The sequence below is a fragment of the Mobula hypostoma genome, chromosome 11, assembly GCF_963921235.1.
Source record: "Mobula hypostoma chromosome 11, sMobHyp1.1, whole genome shotgun sequence".
NCBI lineage: Eukaryota > Metazoa > Chordata > Chondrichthyes > Myliobatiformes > Myliobatidae > Mobula > Mobula hypostoma.
In genome coordinates this window covers 51,531,373-51,545,936 of record NC_086107.1, presented here as the reverse complement: position 1 = coordinate 51,545,936, position 14,564 = coordinate 51,531,373, and the positions used below count along the sequence as shown (strand labels likewise).

Here is a 14,564-nt window from a genome sequence, read left to right as displayed (position 1 = left end):
TGTGCCTCTGGTTAGAAAGCACAGTAAACGTAGGAAGAACCATGTTGCCTAGAGGGATCATGGAAGTGATGAAAGTGGTGATCCAACTTCAACAGGTTTTTGTAAGCAACATACCTGAGAAAGCTTCTGATACATTAATCAGGCAGGTACTTCCAAAGTGTGGCTTGGTTTTTAAGTTGGAAGAGAGTTCAAAGGACTTCAGGAAAGTTGCAAGCATTCGACTTTCATGAGTATAAAAACCCAGCATCTACTCTGCATACATTAAGGTTATTGCATGAACTTCAATTGGAACACAACAAGTTGCTTGTAAAAGTAAATGCAAAGTCCAAAGGACAGCTGGATGAATAGAAAGATAGAAAACCTACTGCACAATACAGGCTCTTTGGCTTACAATGTACTTACTTTAGAAATTACCTAGGGTTTCCCATAGCCCTCTATTTTTCAAAGCTCCATGTACCTATCCAGGAGTCTTTTAAAAGACCCTGTTGTATCCACCTCCACCACCATCACTGGCAGCCTATTCCACGCACTCACCACTCTCTGTGTAAAAACACTTACCCCTGACATCTCCTCTGTACCTGCTTCCAAGCACCTTAAAACTGTGCCCTCTCATGTTAGCCATTTCAGCCCTGGGAAAAAGCCTCTCACTATCCACACAATCAATGCCTCTCATCCTATACACCTCTATCATGTCACCTCTCATCCTCCATCGCTCCAAGGAGAAAAGGCCAAGTTCACTCAACCTATTCTCATAAAGCATGCACCCCAATCCAGGCAACATCCTTGTAAATCTCCTCTGCACCCTCTCTATAGTTTCCAAATCCTTCCTGTAGTGAGGTGACCAGAACTGAGTGCAGTACTCCAAGTGGGGTCTGACCAGGGTCCTATATAGCTGTCACATTACCTCTTGGCTCTTGAACTCAATCCCATGGTTGATGAAGGCCAATACACCATATGCCTTCTTAACCACAGAGTCAACCTGCGCAGCAGCTTTGAGTGTCCTATGGACCCCACTTGGAGTACTGTGCTCAGTTCTGGTCACCTCACTACAGGAAGATCCCTCTGATTCTCCACACTGCCAAGAGTCTTACCATTAATACTATATTCTGCCATCATATTTGACCGACCAAAATGAACCACCTCACACTTATCTGGGTTGAACTCCATCTGCCACTTCTCAGCCCAGTTTTGCATCCTCTCAATGTCCTGCTGTAATCTCTGACAGCCCTCTACACTATCCACAACACCCCCAAACTTTGTGTCATCAGCAAATTTACAAACCCATTCCTCCACTTCCTCATCCAGGTCATTTATAAAAATCATGAAGAGAAGGGGTCCCAGAACAGATCCCTGAGGCACACCACTGGTCACTGACCTCCATGCAGAATATGACCCATCAACAACCACTCTTTGCCTCTGTGGGCAAGCCATTTCTGGATCTACAAAGCAAGGTCCCCTCGGACCTCATGTCTCCTTACTTTTTCAATAAGCCTTGCATGAGGTAACTTATCAAATGCCTTGCTGAAATCCATGTACCCTACATCTAGTGCTCTACCTTCATCAATGTGTTTAATCACATCCTCGGAAAATTCAATCAGGCTCGTAAGGCTTTGACAAAGCCATGCTGACTATTCCTAATCATATTATGCCTCTCCAAATGTTCATAAGACCTGCCTCTTAGGATCTTCTCCATCAACTTAACCACTGAAGTAAGACTCATTGGTCTATAATTTCCTGGACTATCACTACTCCCTTTCTTGAATAAGTGAACAACTTCTGCAACCCTCCAATCCTTTGGAATCTCTTCCATCCCCATTGATGATGCAAAGATCATAGCCAGAGGCTCAGCAACCTCCTCCCTGACCTCCAACAGTAGCTTGGGGGTATATCTCGTCCAGACCCAGTGACTTATCCAACTTGATGCTTTCCAAAAGCTCCAGCACATTCTCTTTCTTAATGTCTATATGTTCAAGCTTTTCAGTCCGCAATGAATGGAAGGCCCAAAGAAATTGAACGGAGATATGAAACGGTGGACTCATAAGATGATGTTGTGGATGAAGAAATTAAGAAGAGAGATCAGATTGTAAAGGGAGCAACGGAAGGATTAATAAGAGAATTAAGTGCACCTTCCCAAGATCAAGATACACAAACTAGAAAGAAGAAAAAGGAAAAGAAAGGTGAGTATGACATAAGTGCTATGGAAATGGAGGAGGGTAAACAAGAACTAATTTCCCAAGAAATTAGCAAACTCGGAGATACTCACAAGAAATTGGAAGAAAAGGGAAGGCAAGAAAATGGAAGACAAGTTGAAAAGGAGAGAAGCAAGGATTGAAGTAGATCCAGAGTGAAAAGATGAGGAAAGAAGAAAAAAGGTGACTCAAGGTGTCAGAGCCACTTCCTTCAGTCCCAGAATCATCTCCTACAACCACCTTGGAGGAGACCCCTGAACCTGAGGTCGTTTCACTACCACAGGTCCCTGCTGCCAAGCAGAGTGATTCCCATTGTTGGGAAAGAAGTTATCCCATGAGATAGAAATCCTCCACAGTGATTAAATCTTTAACCTGAGTGGGACAATTTAAAACTCGCTATGTTGTGGATGTCTGTATAGTAGTTGTATTATATAGTATACTGTGTATATACAGTGGTTGAGATGCATTCTGTATTGAGTTGGAATTTATAGCTAAGCAAGGAAGAGTATTGTGCATATAATATTTCAGTAGTTTTTGAGTAATATTGTAAGTATATTGTTTGATTAAGCATTCTTGTCATTTAGTCAATTCATTACAGGTTATATGTAAAAATAAGAGAATTGCAAACACCATGATTCCACCACGCAGGTCTCGCTTAAAGTGAAAATGAAGTACGCACTTTTATCTCCCAGCTCCTTGTTTTGCTTTGAATTAATATTAATGTTTTGAAGTTACAAAACATAACTGAAATGATCTAAATAAACCACAGGTACTTTAAATTAAATTCTGGAATAAATCATGTGCATTGTTTTAAGTTACTGAGAAGGAATTTGGAACCAACATCATAAAGTACCTCCACATACAACCCAGCTATTTATATGCTAGGTAAAATGTTCTTTAAGATCATTTGAAATTTTACATCAAACTGCCATCAGTTGGAATCGCTGATTTGCAGGGGACACATTCCACATAATCAGAAAAAGGTAACAGAATGAGGTACTACACTCATTACAGTTAATGGCTGGGCTCTGACTGCCTGGACCGCAGCTGGGAATCAAAATAAATCCTATTTCAGTCAATATTTGTGGCTGGACGTGCACTAAAATTTCACTGATGCCCACAAAGGCACACAAACTAGTTAAAGAACATTAGGTCCATATGCATTTTGTCATGAAAAGAAATGAGCACTATTAAACAAACTAGTGCAAGCTATAAAGATCAGTTTAATCTGCAGCCAAGGGAGAGAGACAAACAAATAAGTGTGGGGAAGGTGAAAAGCAGTGGATGGAGAAAGTTGCTGTGCATTGGAGGGGAAAGATTCAAAGTAGGAGTTTCGGTTTGGGTGAAAGTTGCAGTAGTTTGCCATAGGCAGGAACTAAGATATTTAGTGTGGTTGCCTGTCAGGAATAGATTTGTTAGAGTGGGAGCATTTTAATTGTTGGGTGGAAGTAGAAGTTGACTATTTGTGGAACTGTGATCATTGGTCAGGTTAAAGAAATTCCTCCTCATTTCTCTTCTGAAGGGACGTCTTTGTATTCTGATGCTGTGCTCTCTGGTCCTAGAGACCTCTACTATAGGAAGCATCCTCTCCAGATCCACTCTATCTAGGTCATTCATTATTCAATACATTTCAATGAGATCTCCCCTCATTCTTCTAAACTCCTCCCAGTGCAGGCCCAGAGCCATCAAATATTCCTCATACGTTCATCCTTTCATTCCCATGATCATTCTCATGAACCTCCTCTAGACTCCCTGCAATCCCAACACATCCTTTCGTAAACAAGGTGCCCAAAACTGCTCGCCATATCCCAAGTGCTGTCTGTCCAATGCCTTATAAAGGTTCAGCATTACATCCTTGCTTTTATATTCTAGTCCTCTTGAAATGAATGCTAACATTGCATTTGGATTCCTTAGTTCCAACTCAACCTGCAAGTTAACTTTAGGGAATTCTACACTAGGACTCAGAAGTTCCTTTGCATGTCTGATTTCTGAACTTGCTCCCCATTTGGAAAATAGTCTGCACCTTTATTCCTTCTACCAAAGTACATGACCATTCACTTTCCTACATGCATACCATCTGCCACTTTTGTGTCCATGCTCGTAATCTGTCCAAGTCCTTCTGCAGATACCCTGCTTCCTGAACACTACCTGGCCACAAATCCATCAACTCTGTTATCCAGATCATTGACATATAATGTGAAAAAGAGTGGTTACATTCTAGAATCAAGTGATTCTTGAAGGGTCACTATCTATGCCTCCATGATCAGACAATCATTTCAGCTACCTCTTTCACTCAGGGCACAGAGTGGCATAGATACAGACACACAAAGCCCAGAGACATCAGGCAAGGTCATTTGATTCCAAACAATCGGTTTATTGATCATTATAGAATATCTTCTGAAGCTCCCCGCTCCTTCCCCTCTCCTTCCCTTTTTCTCAACCATGACTTTCCTTTCCCTGCTCCCTGCTCCCTTCCCACTCTCAGCCCACAATTGAGAACTATATCAGAATCAGGTTTATCATTCTCATAAGTATCATGAAATTTGATTTTTTTGAGGCAACAGTACAGAGCAATACATAAGATTACTACAATATTGAGCAAAAGTCTTATGCACCCTAGCTATACGTATAGCTAGTAATAGTGCCTACGCTCACTTCTGCCCTCTGACACTCTCCAAGTTCTGGCCTACTGCCTGCCTGTATGTTCCATAGTCAAGGCTGATGCAAAATGTTTTTTGAGTTTGTCTGCCACTTCTTTGTCCCGTATTACTACCTCTCCAATGTCATTTTCCAGTGGTCCATATCCACTCTTGCCTCTATCTTACTCTTTATACACTCAGTAGCCATTTAATTACGTACCCCCTGTAGCTAATAAGATGGCCATGAAGTGTCTGTTGATGGTTTTTTGCTGCTGTAGTCACTTCAAGGTTCGACATCTTGCGTGTCAGTGGGGTGCATTTCCGTACACCACTGTTGTAACATGTGGTTATTTGAATTACTGTTGCCTTCCTGTCAGCCTTAACAAGTCTGGCCATTTTCCTCTAACTTTTCTCATTAACAAGGCATTTTTGCTCACAGAACTGACCATGTTTGCATGCTTTCATGCAGAGTTGCTGCCACATAATTGGCTGATTAGGTATTTGCATTAAAAGCAGGTACTGTACACTGGATTATAAATCAAGATGAATGTATCCTGGTGGGCACTGAGTGTATATGTAAAAAAAACTTTTTTTCATCCTTTTTCATATTATTGGATAACTTAGCTTCATATTCCATCTTTTATTGCATTTTTAGTTGGTTGCCTTCTGTTAGTTTTTGAAAGCTTCCCACTATTACATGCCCTCTCTTTTGGTTTTATGTTGTCTTCGACTTCCCTTGTCAACCATGGTTTCCTCATGCTCCTTTTAGCATACTTTGGGGTAAATCTACCCTCTGCCTTCTGAATTGCTCCCAGAAACTCTGGCAATTGCTACTCTACCGTCATCCCTGCTGGTGACTCCTACTAATGCACATAATAATGCACTCAACAGGACTGAACACAATACTCTAAATGTGGCCTCATCAATGCCTTATAGAGTTTCAACATATAACATCCCAGTTCTTATACTCAATGCTTTGATTTATAAAGGACAATGTTCTAAACCCTGTCCTTACCTGGCAGTCTGTGATACCACTTTCCGGTGCCTTTCTTCCACTGCACACCTCAGTGCCCTATCACTCACTGTATAAATCCACCCAAAGTGCAACACCTCACACGAGTTCCATCTGCCATTGTTCAGCCAGACCACTTTGCAAGCTTTGGGGTATAGCCTTCCTCACCGTTCACTGTACCCCAGATCTTGGTGTAATCTGCAAATTTGCTGATCCAGTTGACCATATTATCATCCAAGTCATTAATATAGATGATAAATAAAGGATACAAAAAACCTGAATTTTGTGATCACTAAGGGTGTAAGCTCTGCTTTTTATTGATAGTATTTTTCTTTACGAAAACTGGATAATATAGTATACAAAAACAGTACTACCTTGGAAATGTTCCGATGAATACTATCAATAAAAAGCACAGCTTTTTAATGAAAACTTAACCTTAAATGTCAGCTCGGTTTCTCCCGCTACAGAGCTCTGAGTATTTCCAGCATTCTCTGTCTTTTTGTCTGTTTTTTTTATTGTCAATACCACCACCTACAATTGTAACCTTGTTTTCCTATAAAGAAACAAGTAATGCTTTTGGTTTTGAATTGATTTTCAACAATGTGGAAATTTCTTTGTCTTTCAACCTAGGAATATCACATGGAATGTCACACCTTGAGTTTATAATTCAATACAAGGTCATTACTCCTAATACGTATGAATGCCTAAATAAGTACACACATTTCAATTTTAAGATGTGCACTCTGAATTGTATTAGTCAAGTAAAGACACTGCAGTGCATTGTGTGCGACTTTTATTGCTGTAGTCTACAGAATGTTGCACCTTTGAAGAATTATACTGGCTGTTGCAGGATGATGTTCGGTTGTAAGTGTGTAGTATACCTAGTTTTTGTTGCAGAAATTCCCGTTCCAAGTACAGTGTTAGGTAGTGGACTGTTAATCGATTGCAATGCCATAAAAACTTCCAAAATCAGCCTGCAGAAACTATTGTTCTATCGTTAATTCATCTAAATTGTGAGTTTGTTCAGCATGTCACACTACAAAGACAGACTTCAGATAATACAAAAAGAATTTGAAACATAGAAACATTGAAAACCTACAGCACAATACAGATCCCTTGGCCCACAAAGGTGTGCTGAACATGTCCTTACCTTAGTAATTACCTAGGCTTACACATAGCCCTCTATTTTCCTGAGCTCCATGTACCTATCCAGGAGTCTCTTAAGAGACCCTATTGTTTCCGCATCCATCACTGCCGTCGGCAGCTCATTCTACACACTCACCACTCATAAAATATTTACCCCTGACATCCCCTCTGTACCTACTAACAAGCACCTTAAAACTATGCCCTCTCGTGCTAGCCATTTCAGCCCTGGGAAAAAGCCTCTGACTATCCACACAATCAATGCCTCTCATCACCTTATACACCTCTTTCAGGTCACCTTTCATCCTCCGTCGCTCCAAGGAGAAAAGGCCGAGTTCTCTCAAACTATTCTCATAAGGCATGCTCCCCAATCCAGGCAACATCCTTGTAAATCTCCCCGCACCTTTTCTATGGTTTCCATGTCCTTCCTGTAGTGAGGCGACCAGAATTCAGCACAGTGCTCCAACTGAGGTTTCTTCACATTTTGTTTTAAATTGATTTCAGTTAAATTACAGTTGATTCACGCAGTTAAGTGTAACAATTTTTGTAATAGTTATGTTTATGATTAGTCCCAACATTTACTATTGAAGTATTTACGTTTAATTTCACTGCTGCATTTGAGAATTGCTATTTCTGAGTAATCCAAACTATATTTGGATAAAGAGTAATCAGAAATTGCTGTTCCGTGGAAAAATCATGATTGCTTTTTCATGAAATAAAGAAGGAAGATGGCGAATTTCTATTTCTTTCCTACTGTCACAAGGCAAAAGTGTTCTGCTTTTAATTCATTCTCTTGAAGAAGCCTGGACTGTTTCAGAGCTCAAAGTTGTACGGAAATATAAACACTGATTTTTATATAAGAATGTGAGGATTTTTTTCATTGAGAATGGTAATATTTTTATGAATACATGGATGTGTGAGTGGATGGTCCCCTCTCTCAAATGTGAGTTTTTTTTGAGGGAGTGACAATGATGACTGATGAAAGTTGGGCAATGGATATTGAAAACATGAAGTGCATTTGACAGGGTCCATCGTGGTAGGCAGGTTGAGAAATCAAGTTATCAAGTTACATGGGTTCATGGAAAATTGATAACTTGGATATAAAATTGTCTTGGTCATAGAAGACAGTAAGGAGAGAGAGAGAGAGAGAGAGAATGAGCAAGTGAGAGATAGAAGCATCTGGGACTTCCAGATGGTTACAAGAAACCTTCAAGTATATTGGCACTTTTCCAAGAAAATAATTTTCTAACCAATATTTCACCCCTATTAATATTTATAATGCATTATTTTGTTGCCTGTGTTGCTATGTGAAAAATTATTCCACATTGGTTTCCCATTTATAAATGATCACATTTAACAAAAAATATTTCACCAGCTGGAAAGCTCTGATATCTGGAAGATATAAAGACCTTTGCTTACATCCATTCCCTGCCTTATGCTGCAATCATTACAAGGAATCAAACAGTATTTAGTCTACTACGTGCACACAGACTAGAACTGCTTAATTTGGTTTCAGAAAATGAAATGCAGCAAATATATTATGCGAGACAAAAACAATCATCATATAGTAACTATGATATAATTAGATCCAATTTAAGAATAGAAATTGTTCAATTACTTGCAGCTTTTCTTCTGGTAATAATTTATTCTACTCCCCTCCTTCTTACCCTCTTTGTCTCACCTGGATTCACCCATCACCTACCAGTTGTGCTCCTCCCTCTCCCTGCATCCTTTTAACTGGCTTCTGCTCTCTCTCTTTTCAGTCCTGATGAAGCGTCAAAATATTGATGGTTCATTTCCCTCTATGGATGCTGCCTGACTTGCTGAGTTCCTCCAGCATTTTGTGTGTGTTGCATAAAACATAAGCCTGGATATTGCTAAAGATCATCAGGACAGCATCCAACAAAACAAAAAAAAAAAGAAATGGAAGTCTTGCTGATAACAGGGAATACTCTTTACCATTGCCAAATATTTTGCCAGCCAGAATCATATCTGGCCAAACTACAGAAAAGAAGACTTCACTGACATGAAAAAAGCACAAACCAACCTAGAGGCAAATACAGTAGGAACATTTAAAAAGCTCTTAGATAGGCACAGGTATAGTAGAAAAATAGAAGGCTATATAGACGGGAAGGTTAGGTTTATCGTAGATCAGGGTAAAAGGTTGGCACTACCTCGCTGGCAGGAGATTATGAATGCTCTCCCACTTCTTTTCAGATACCACTACTGATACTGGAAGCAGACTTGACTCTGTTCTCTGCAAGGAGGCTCCAGAAATCCTAGAGTCATTTCAAAACATCATGAGTTTTCCTTTTTTTAAGAGAGATGTTTGCATACAAGGTATTGGTGGTTATTGAAAAAAAAGACTGGAAAATCAACTTTTAAGCAAACTAATCAATAGCCTAAAATTTATATTTCCATTAATGTTTAGATTAAATCTTGTGTTATGTGACCACGGTTTCATTTACTGTGGGTGTCACTTTAAATTGCCTGGATCAGGCGGGACTATGACATCGGTATAACAAGCTAACAAGCTGCGACAGACCACTGGGACTTTCAGAGGAGGGAGGGAGGGAGAGGGAGAGAGAGGGGGAGAGGTGGGGGGGGGGGAGAGAGAATGAGAATGTGAAAGCTTTGGACCTCAAGCTGCTGGCAGTAGATTGCTGCAGCAATGGGTAAAGTCTGATACTTTCCCATGCCCTGAGAACTGGGTTGATCAACAGCACCTAGTGCACATTGAATGTGTGACTATCACTTTGTATGATCCATACGTGGATTTTGTTGGAGTACCCTGTGGTGACCACCTTTGTTAACTCTTACATGGTTTCAAGTATGTTATGTGGTAACCACTTGTACTAAGGAATATTCCGTGGCTGTCACCTTGTGATATTTCTACGTGGATTTCGGGACGACTCAACGGATAAGATCTTCGGTGACGGTTACTTCGTTTTCCCAGCATGGAACCTGTGGAATTATTTGTGATTGCCTCCTCTCTACATTTTAATGTGGATTTACAAGTTTCTCCCCTCAATTATTCTGTGGATTACTGGAGCTTTCTAGTTTGCCAATTTAAGACTTTAAGAACTGTTCCTAAGCCAGGCCTGCTGCGTTCCACCAGCATTTTGTGTGTGTTGCTTGAATTTCCAGCATCTGCAGATTTCCTCGTGTTTGTGTTCCTAAACTTGACCGTTTGAGAGCCACACACACACATAACACTGTTAACTCTTCTCTTTAGTTTAATTTTCTATATTTTTGAGTAGATACTAATAAATATAGTGTTTTAACATTAAAACCTGACTCAATTTGTGATCTATTGCTGCTGGTATGTAGCACTTGAATATTATTAACTAATCTGCAGCAACTTCCTTACAACTTTGGACAATAGCAGTGAGAATATATTTATGTATTACGACTATAAAATGCCAGGTATGATAATCATAGAAAATGCATCCTGCAACATTATTGTATCCTGCAACATTCTTAACATGTTGTATCCTGCAACATTCTTAACATGTGCAAAGATAGAAAATTATCTCACCAAATCAAGATTATGTTTTTATTGCATTACAATCCTGCAATGCCCTTCCATCAAAGACACACAATGAGATTTATCCTTTTATAAAATTTGGTTTATATACCAGCAGCAAGGCATGGCTACTTACCATTAGCATTTCACTTGTGAGAGAATTCACCAGATCTGAGACTGAGGAGCGGGGTTCTGTTTTTCTGTCTGAGTCATCCTGAGGGACCTGCCCTTGCACAGGAGTTGTATTTACTGGCTTATTTCCAGTGGGCAACCTGCAAATGGAGATAGTAGTTAACAATCTGACAGCAGGCCTCATACAACCAGGGTGCCATTTCGGGCTGCTCCATTAGTAAAGGAGTCTTTATCTCATTTCTTTTCCTAAACTAACAAAGCTTTGACATCTGCAAGAGATCACAAGAACCCTGTACCTAGTAAGCTCAACTTTCTCAAAATAGTCCACGTGGCATATACTTGTAAACATTAATGCACATTGTTAAGCACTTAATGATGATGACTAATTGGACACTCTGTTGTATTACTTTGCCAACAACAGGGAAATATGAAGAACAGAGGAATATGGCGAACAGATCAATGGGGGATATTTTTGTTTCAATGTGCTTTCTAGTAAGCTACACCTATAATCTACAACTATACAAATAGTAAGCTTGGGGTTTCACTCGGTGCTAGTAATGGTTGATGACAATAGTCTTCAGATGGATATCACACATCATAGTCCATGGACTGAAATTTACAAAGATAACATCACACATGCACAATTATTCTCCCCAATCCTTTAGCCTTCCAATGTGTCCCATGTTATTGAAATAGATGCCTTGTCCATGCTAATTTCCAAAGATTAATTTTCCTGTCATTTATTAACTGGGAGATTTGGAAAGTCCGGTTTGCAAGAGTTTCTATGGAATCTGCATTCCAACTTACCTACATCAGTCTGCCCCTCAATGATCAATTTGGAAGATTTTGCACCATTCTTGGTAAACAGTTATGGTTAACACAAAACTTTACCTAAGCTAAGCACTGTGACAGCTAATTCCCAGCAGTAACATGTATACTGCTCTGAATACTGTTGGGGGGGAGGGCGACGACAATGACGGAGCAGGGAAAGCAACAGAAGGCAGTAGTGACAGAGGATTCAGTAGTTAGGTGTACAGACAGGAGATTGGGTGGATGTGAAAGAGACTCTTGGCTGGTATATTGCCTCCCAGGTGCCAGAATCAGGGATGATTCAGACTGAGTCCACAGCATGCTTAAGGAGGGGAGAGGTGAGCAGGCAGAAATTGTGGTGCATATTGGTATCAACAATACAGCTAGGAAAAGTGATAAGGTCATGAAGGGAGAATATATGGAGCTAGGTAGGAGGCAGGACCTCAAGGATAGTCATCTTTGGATTACTGCCTGTGTTATGCACCAGTGACGGTAAGTATAGGACGATTTAGCAGATGAATGTGCGGGGCAGGGTTTCAGATTTGCAGATCTCTGGGATCTCTTTTGGGAAGGTATGACCTATATAAAAGGAACTTGAAGGGGGCCGATATATTTGTGGGCAGGTTTGCTTGAGCTGTTGGAGAGGGTTTAAATTAGTTTGGTCGAAGGATGGAAACCAGAATGATCAGTCAGATGATGGAACAGTTGTCGTAAAGGTAGATAGCCTGCCAAAAGACTGAGAGGAAGGATAGGCAGTTGGTAGGGCATAATTGCAGTTAGCTGGATGGGTTGAAATATGGTTATTTTAATGTGAGAATTATCCGGAACAAGGGCGATGAACTTAGAGCATGGATCAGTACATGGAAATATGATAAACACAAAAGATTTTGCAGATGTTGGAAATCCAACAAACAAATGCTGGGGGAGCTCAGCAGGTCAGGCAGCATCCATGGAAAGGAATAAACAGTCGACATTTCAGACCGAGACACTTCATCGGGACTGCAAAGGAAGTGGGAAGAAGCCAGAATAAGAAAGTGATGGGGAAGAGAAAGAGTACAAACTGGAAGTTGATAACTGAAGCTAAGTTAGTGGAGGGTGGGGAATGAAGTGAGAAGCTGGGAGGTGACAGGTGGAAAAGATGGATGGCTGAAGAAGGAATCTGATAGGAGAGGAGAGTGGACAGTCAGAGAAAGGGAGGGAGGAAGGGCAGTAGAATGAGGTGATTAAGCAGGTGATGAGAAGAGAAGAGGTGAGAGGGAAGCCACAGTGGGTAATGGAAGAAGGGGGAAAGGGGGAGGGGAAAATTACCAGAAGTTAGAGAAAACGATGTTCAGGCCATCAGGATGGAGACTAACCAGATGGAATATGAAGTGTTGTTCCTCCAACCTCAAGTGTGGGTGGAAGTAAGAAACAGGATGAGAGGAATCACCTTTATGGGAACATTCTATAGACACCCCCTTCCCCCCACCCCGATAGTAGCAGAGACAACGAGGTCCATTTCAGAAGGCAGTTTTTGGATATATACAAAAATAACAGGATTGTTGTGGGTGACTTCAACTTTTCTAATATTGATTGGCACCCTGTCAGTAGGGCAGAATTTGTTTGGTGTGTCCAGGAAGGATTTCTGACACAGTATGTAGACAGACTGACTAGAGGAGAGGCCAAACTGGTACTAGGCAATGAATAAGGTCAGGTGTTAGACATCTCAGTGGGAGAGCATTTCGGAGACAGAAATCACAACTCCCTGATCTTTATCATAGCCTTGGGTAGGGAAAAGAGCAGACTAAATGAGAAAACGTTTAATTGAGGGAGGTGTAGTTATGATGATACTAGGCAGAAACTTGGGAGTATAAACTGGGAACAGATGCAGTCGGGAAAATTCACAACAGAAATGTGCAGGTTGTTTAGGGAGCACTTGCATGGGGTTTTGGATAGATTTTTTCCCATTGAGGTAGGGAAAGGATGGTAGATTGGAGGAACCATCATTGACAAGAAATATGAACATTTAGTCAAGAGGAAGAAAGAAGACTACTTTAGGCTTAGGAAGGAAGGATCAGGCAGTGTTCTTCAGAGTTACAAGGTAGCCAGGAAGGAGCTTCAGAATGGACTTAGGAGAGCTAGAAGGAGACATTTGAAGGTCTTGGCATATAACGTTAAAGAAAATGCCAAGGGTTACACATCTAGCTGAAGAAAAGGAGGATGACTAGTGTGAGGTTTAGACCGATTAGGGATAAAAGAGGAAACATGCGCCTAGAGTCAAAGAAGGAAGGGGTGGTCTTCAATGAATATTTTGCTTCAGTATTCACCATTGAGGGAGACCTTAACAAATATGAAGTCATCGTAGAACAGGTTGGTATACTGGAACATGCCAGCATTTAAGAAAGAGGATTGCTGGAATTTTTGAGAAACATGAAGATATACAAGTTCCCGAGTACAGATGAGATATAACCCAGGTTGATATGGGAAGTGACGGAGGAGATTGCTTTGCCCTTGGTAATCTTTGGATCCTCACTGTCCATTGGAGTGTCAGAGGATTAGAGGGTGGCAAATATTCATTTGTTCAAGAAAGATAGATAGATAGATAGACATACTTTATTGATCCCGAGGGAAATTGGGTTTTGTTACACTTGCACCAACCAAGAATAGAGTATATTGATAATATAAAGATAATAGGGATAACTCTGGGAATCATAGACTGGTGAGTCTCGTGTCAGTGGTGAGCAAACTATTGGAAAGGATCCTTAGAGAAAGGATTTACAAATATAGTCTGATCAGGCACAATCAAATTGGTTTTGTGAAGGACAGGTAGTTATTCACAAGCCTGAATGAATGCTTTGAGGAAGTGACAAAACATATCAATGAAGCCAGAGCAGTTGATGTGGTGATTTTAGTAAGATATTTGACAGGGTTCCCAATGATAGCTTATTCAGAAAATCAGAAAGCATGGAATCCAGGGAAAATTAGCAGCCCTGATTTGGAATTGGCTTGCCCACAGAAGGCATGGGGTGGTAATTGATGGAGAGTATTCGCCTAGAGGCCAGTGGCTAGTGCTGCTCTATAGGGATCTGTTCTGGGATCCCTACTCTTGGTAATTTTTATAAATGACTTGAGTG

At 40.6% G+C, this 14,564-nt stretch overlaps 1 protein-coding gene across 3 annotated transcripts in view; it reads right to left on the bottom strand.

The window, feature by feature from the left end:
- Window positions 1–14,564, bottom strand: part of syt7a (synaptotagmin VIIa) — a 572,706-nt gene that overhangs the window by 77,189 nt on the left and 480,953 nt on the right. For all 3 annotated transcript variants that reach the window (XM_063062024.1, XM_063062025.1, XM_063062026.1), the window contains one exon: window positions 10,646–10,781. In XM_063062024.1, the coding sequence (XP_062918094.1) occupies window positions 10,646–10,781 (136 nt within the window). The remainder of the gene's footprint in view (window positions 1–10,645; window positions 10,782–14,564) is intronic.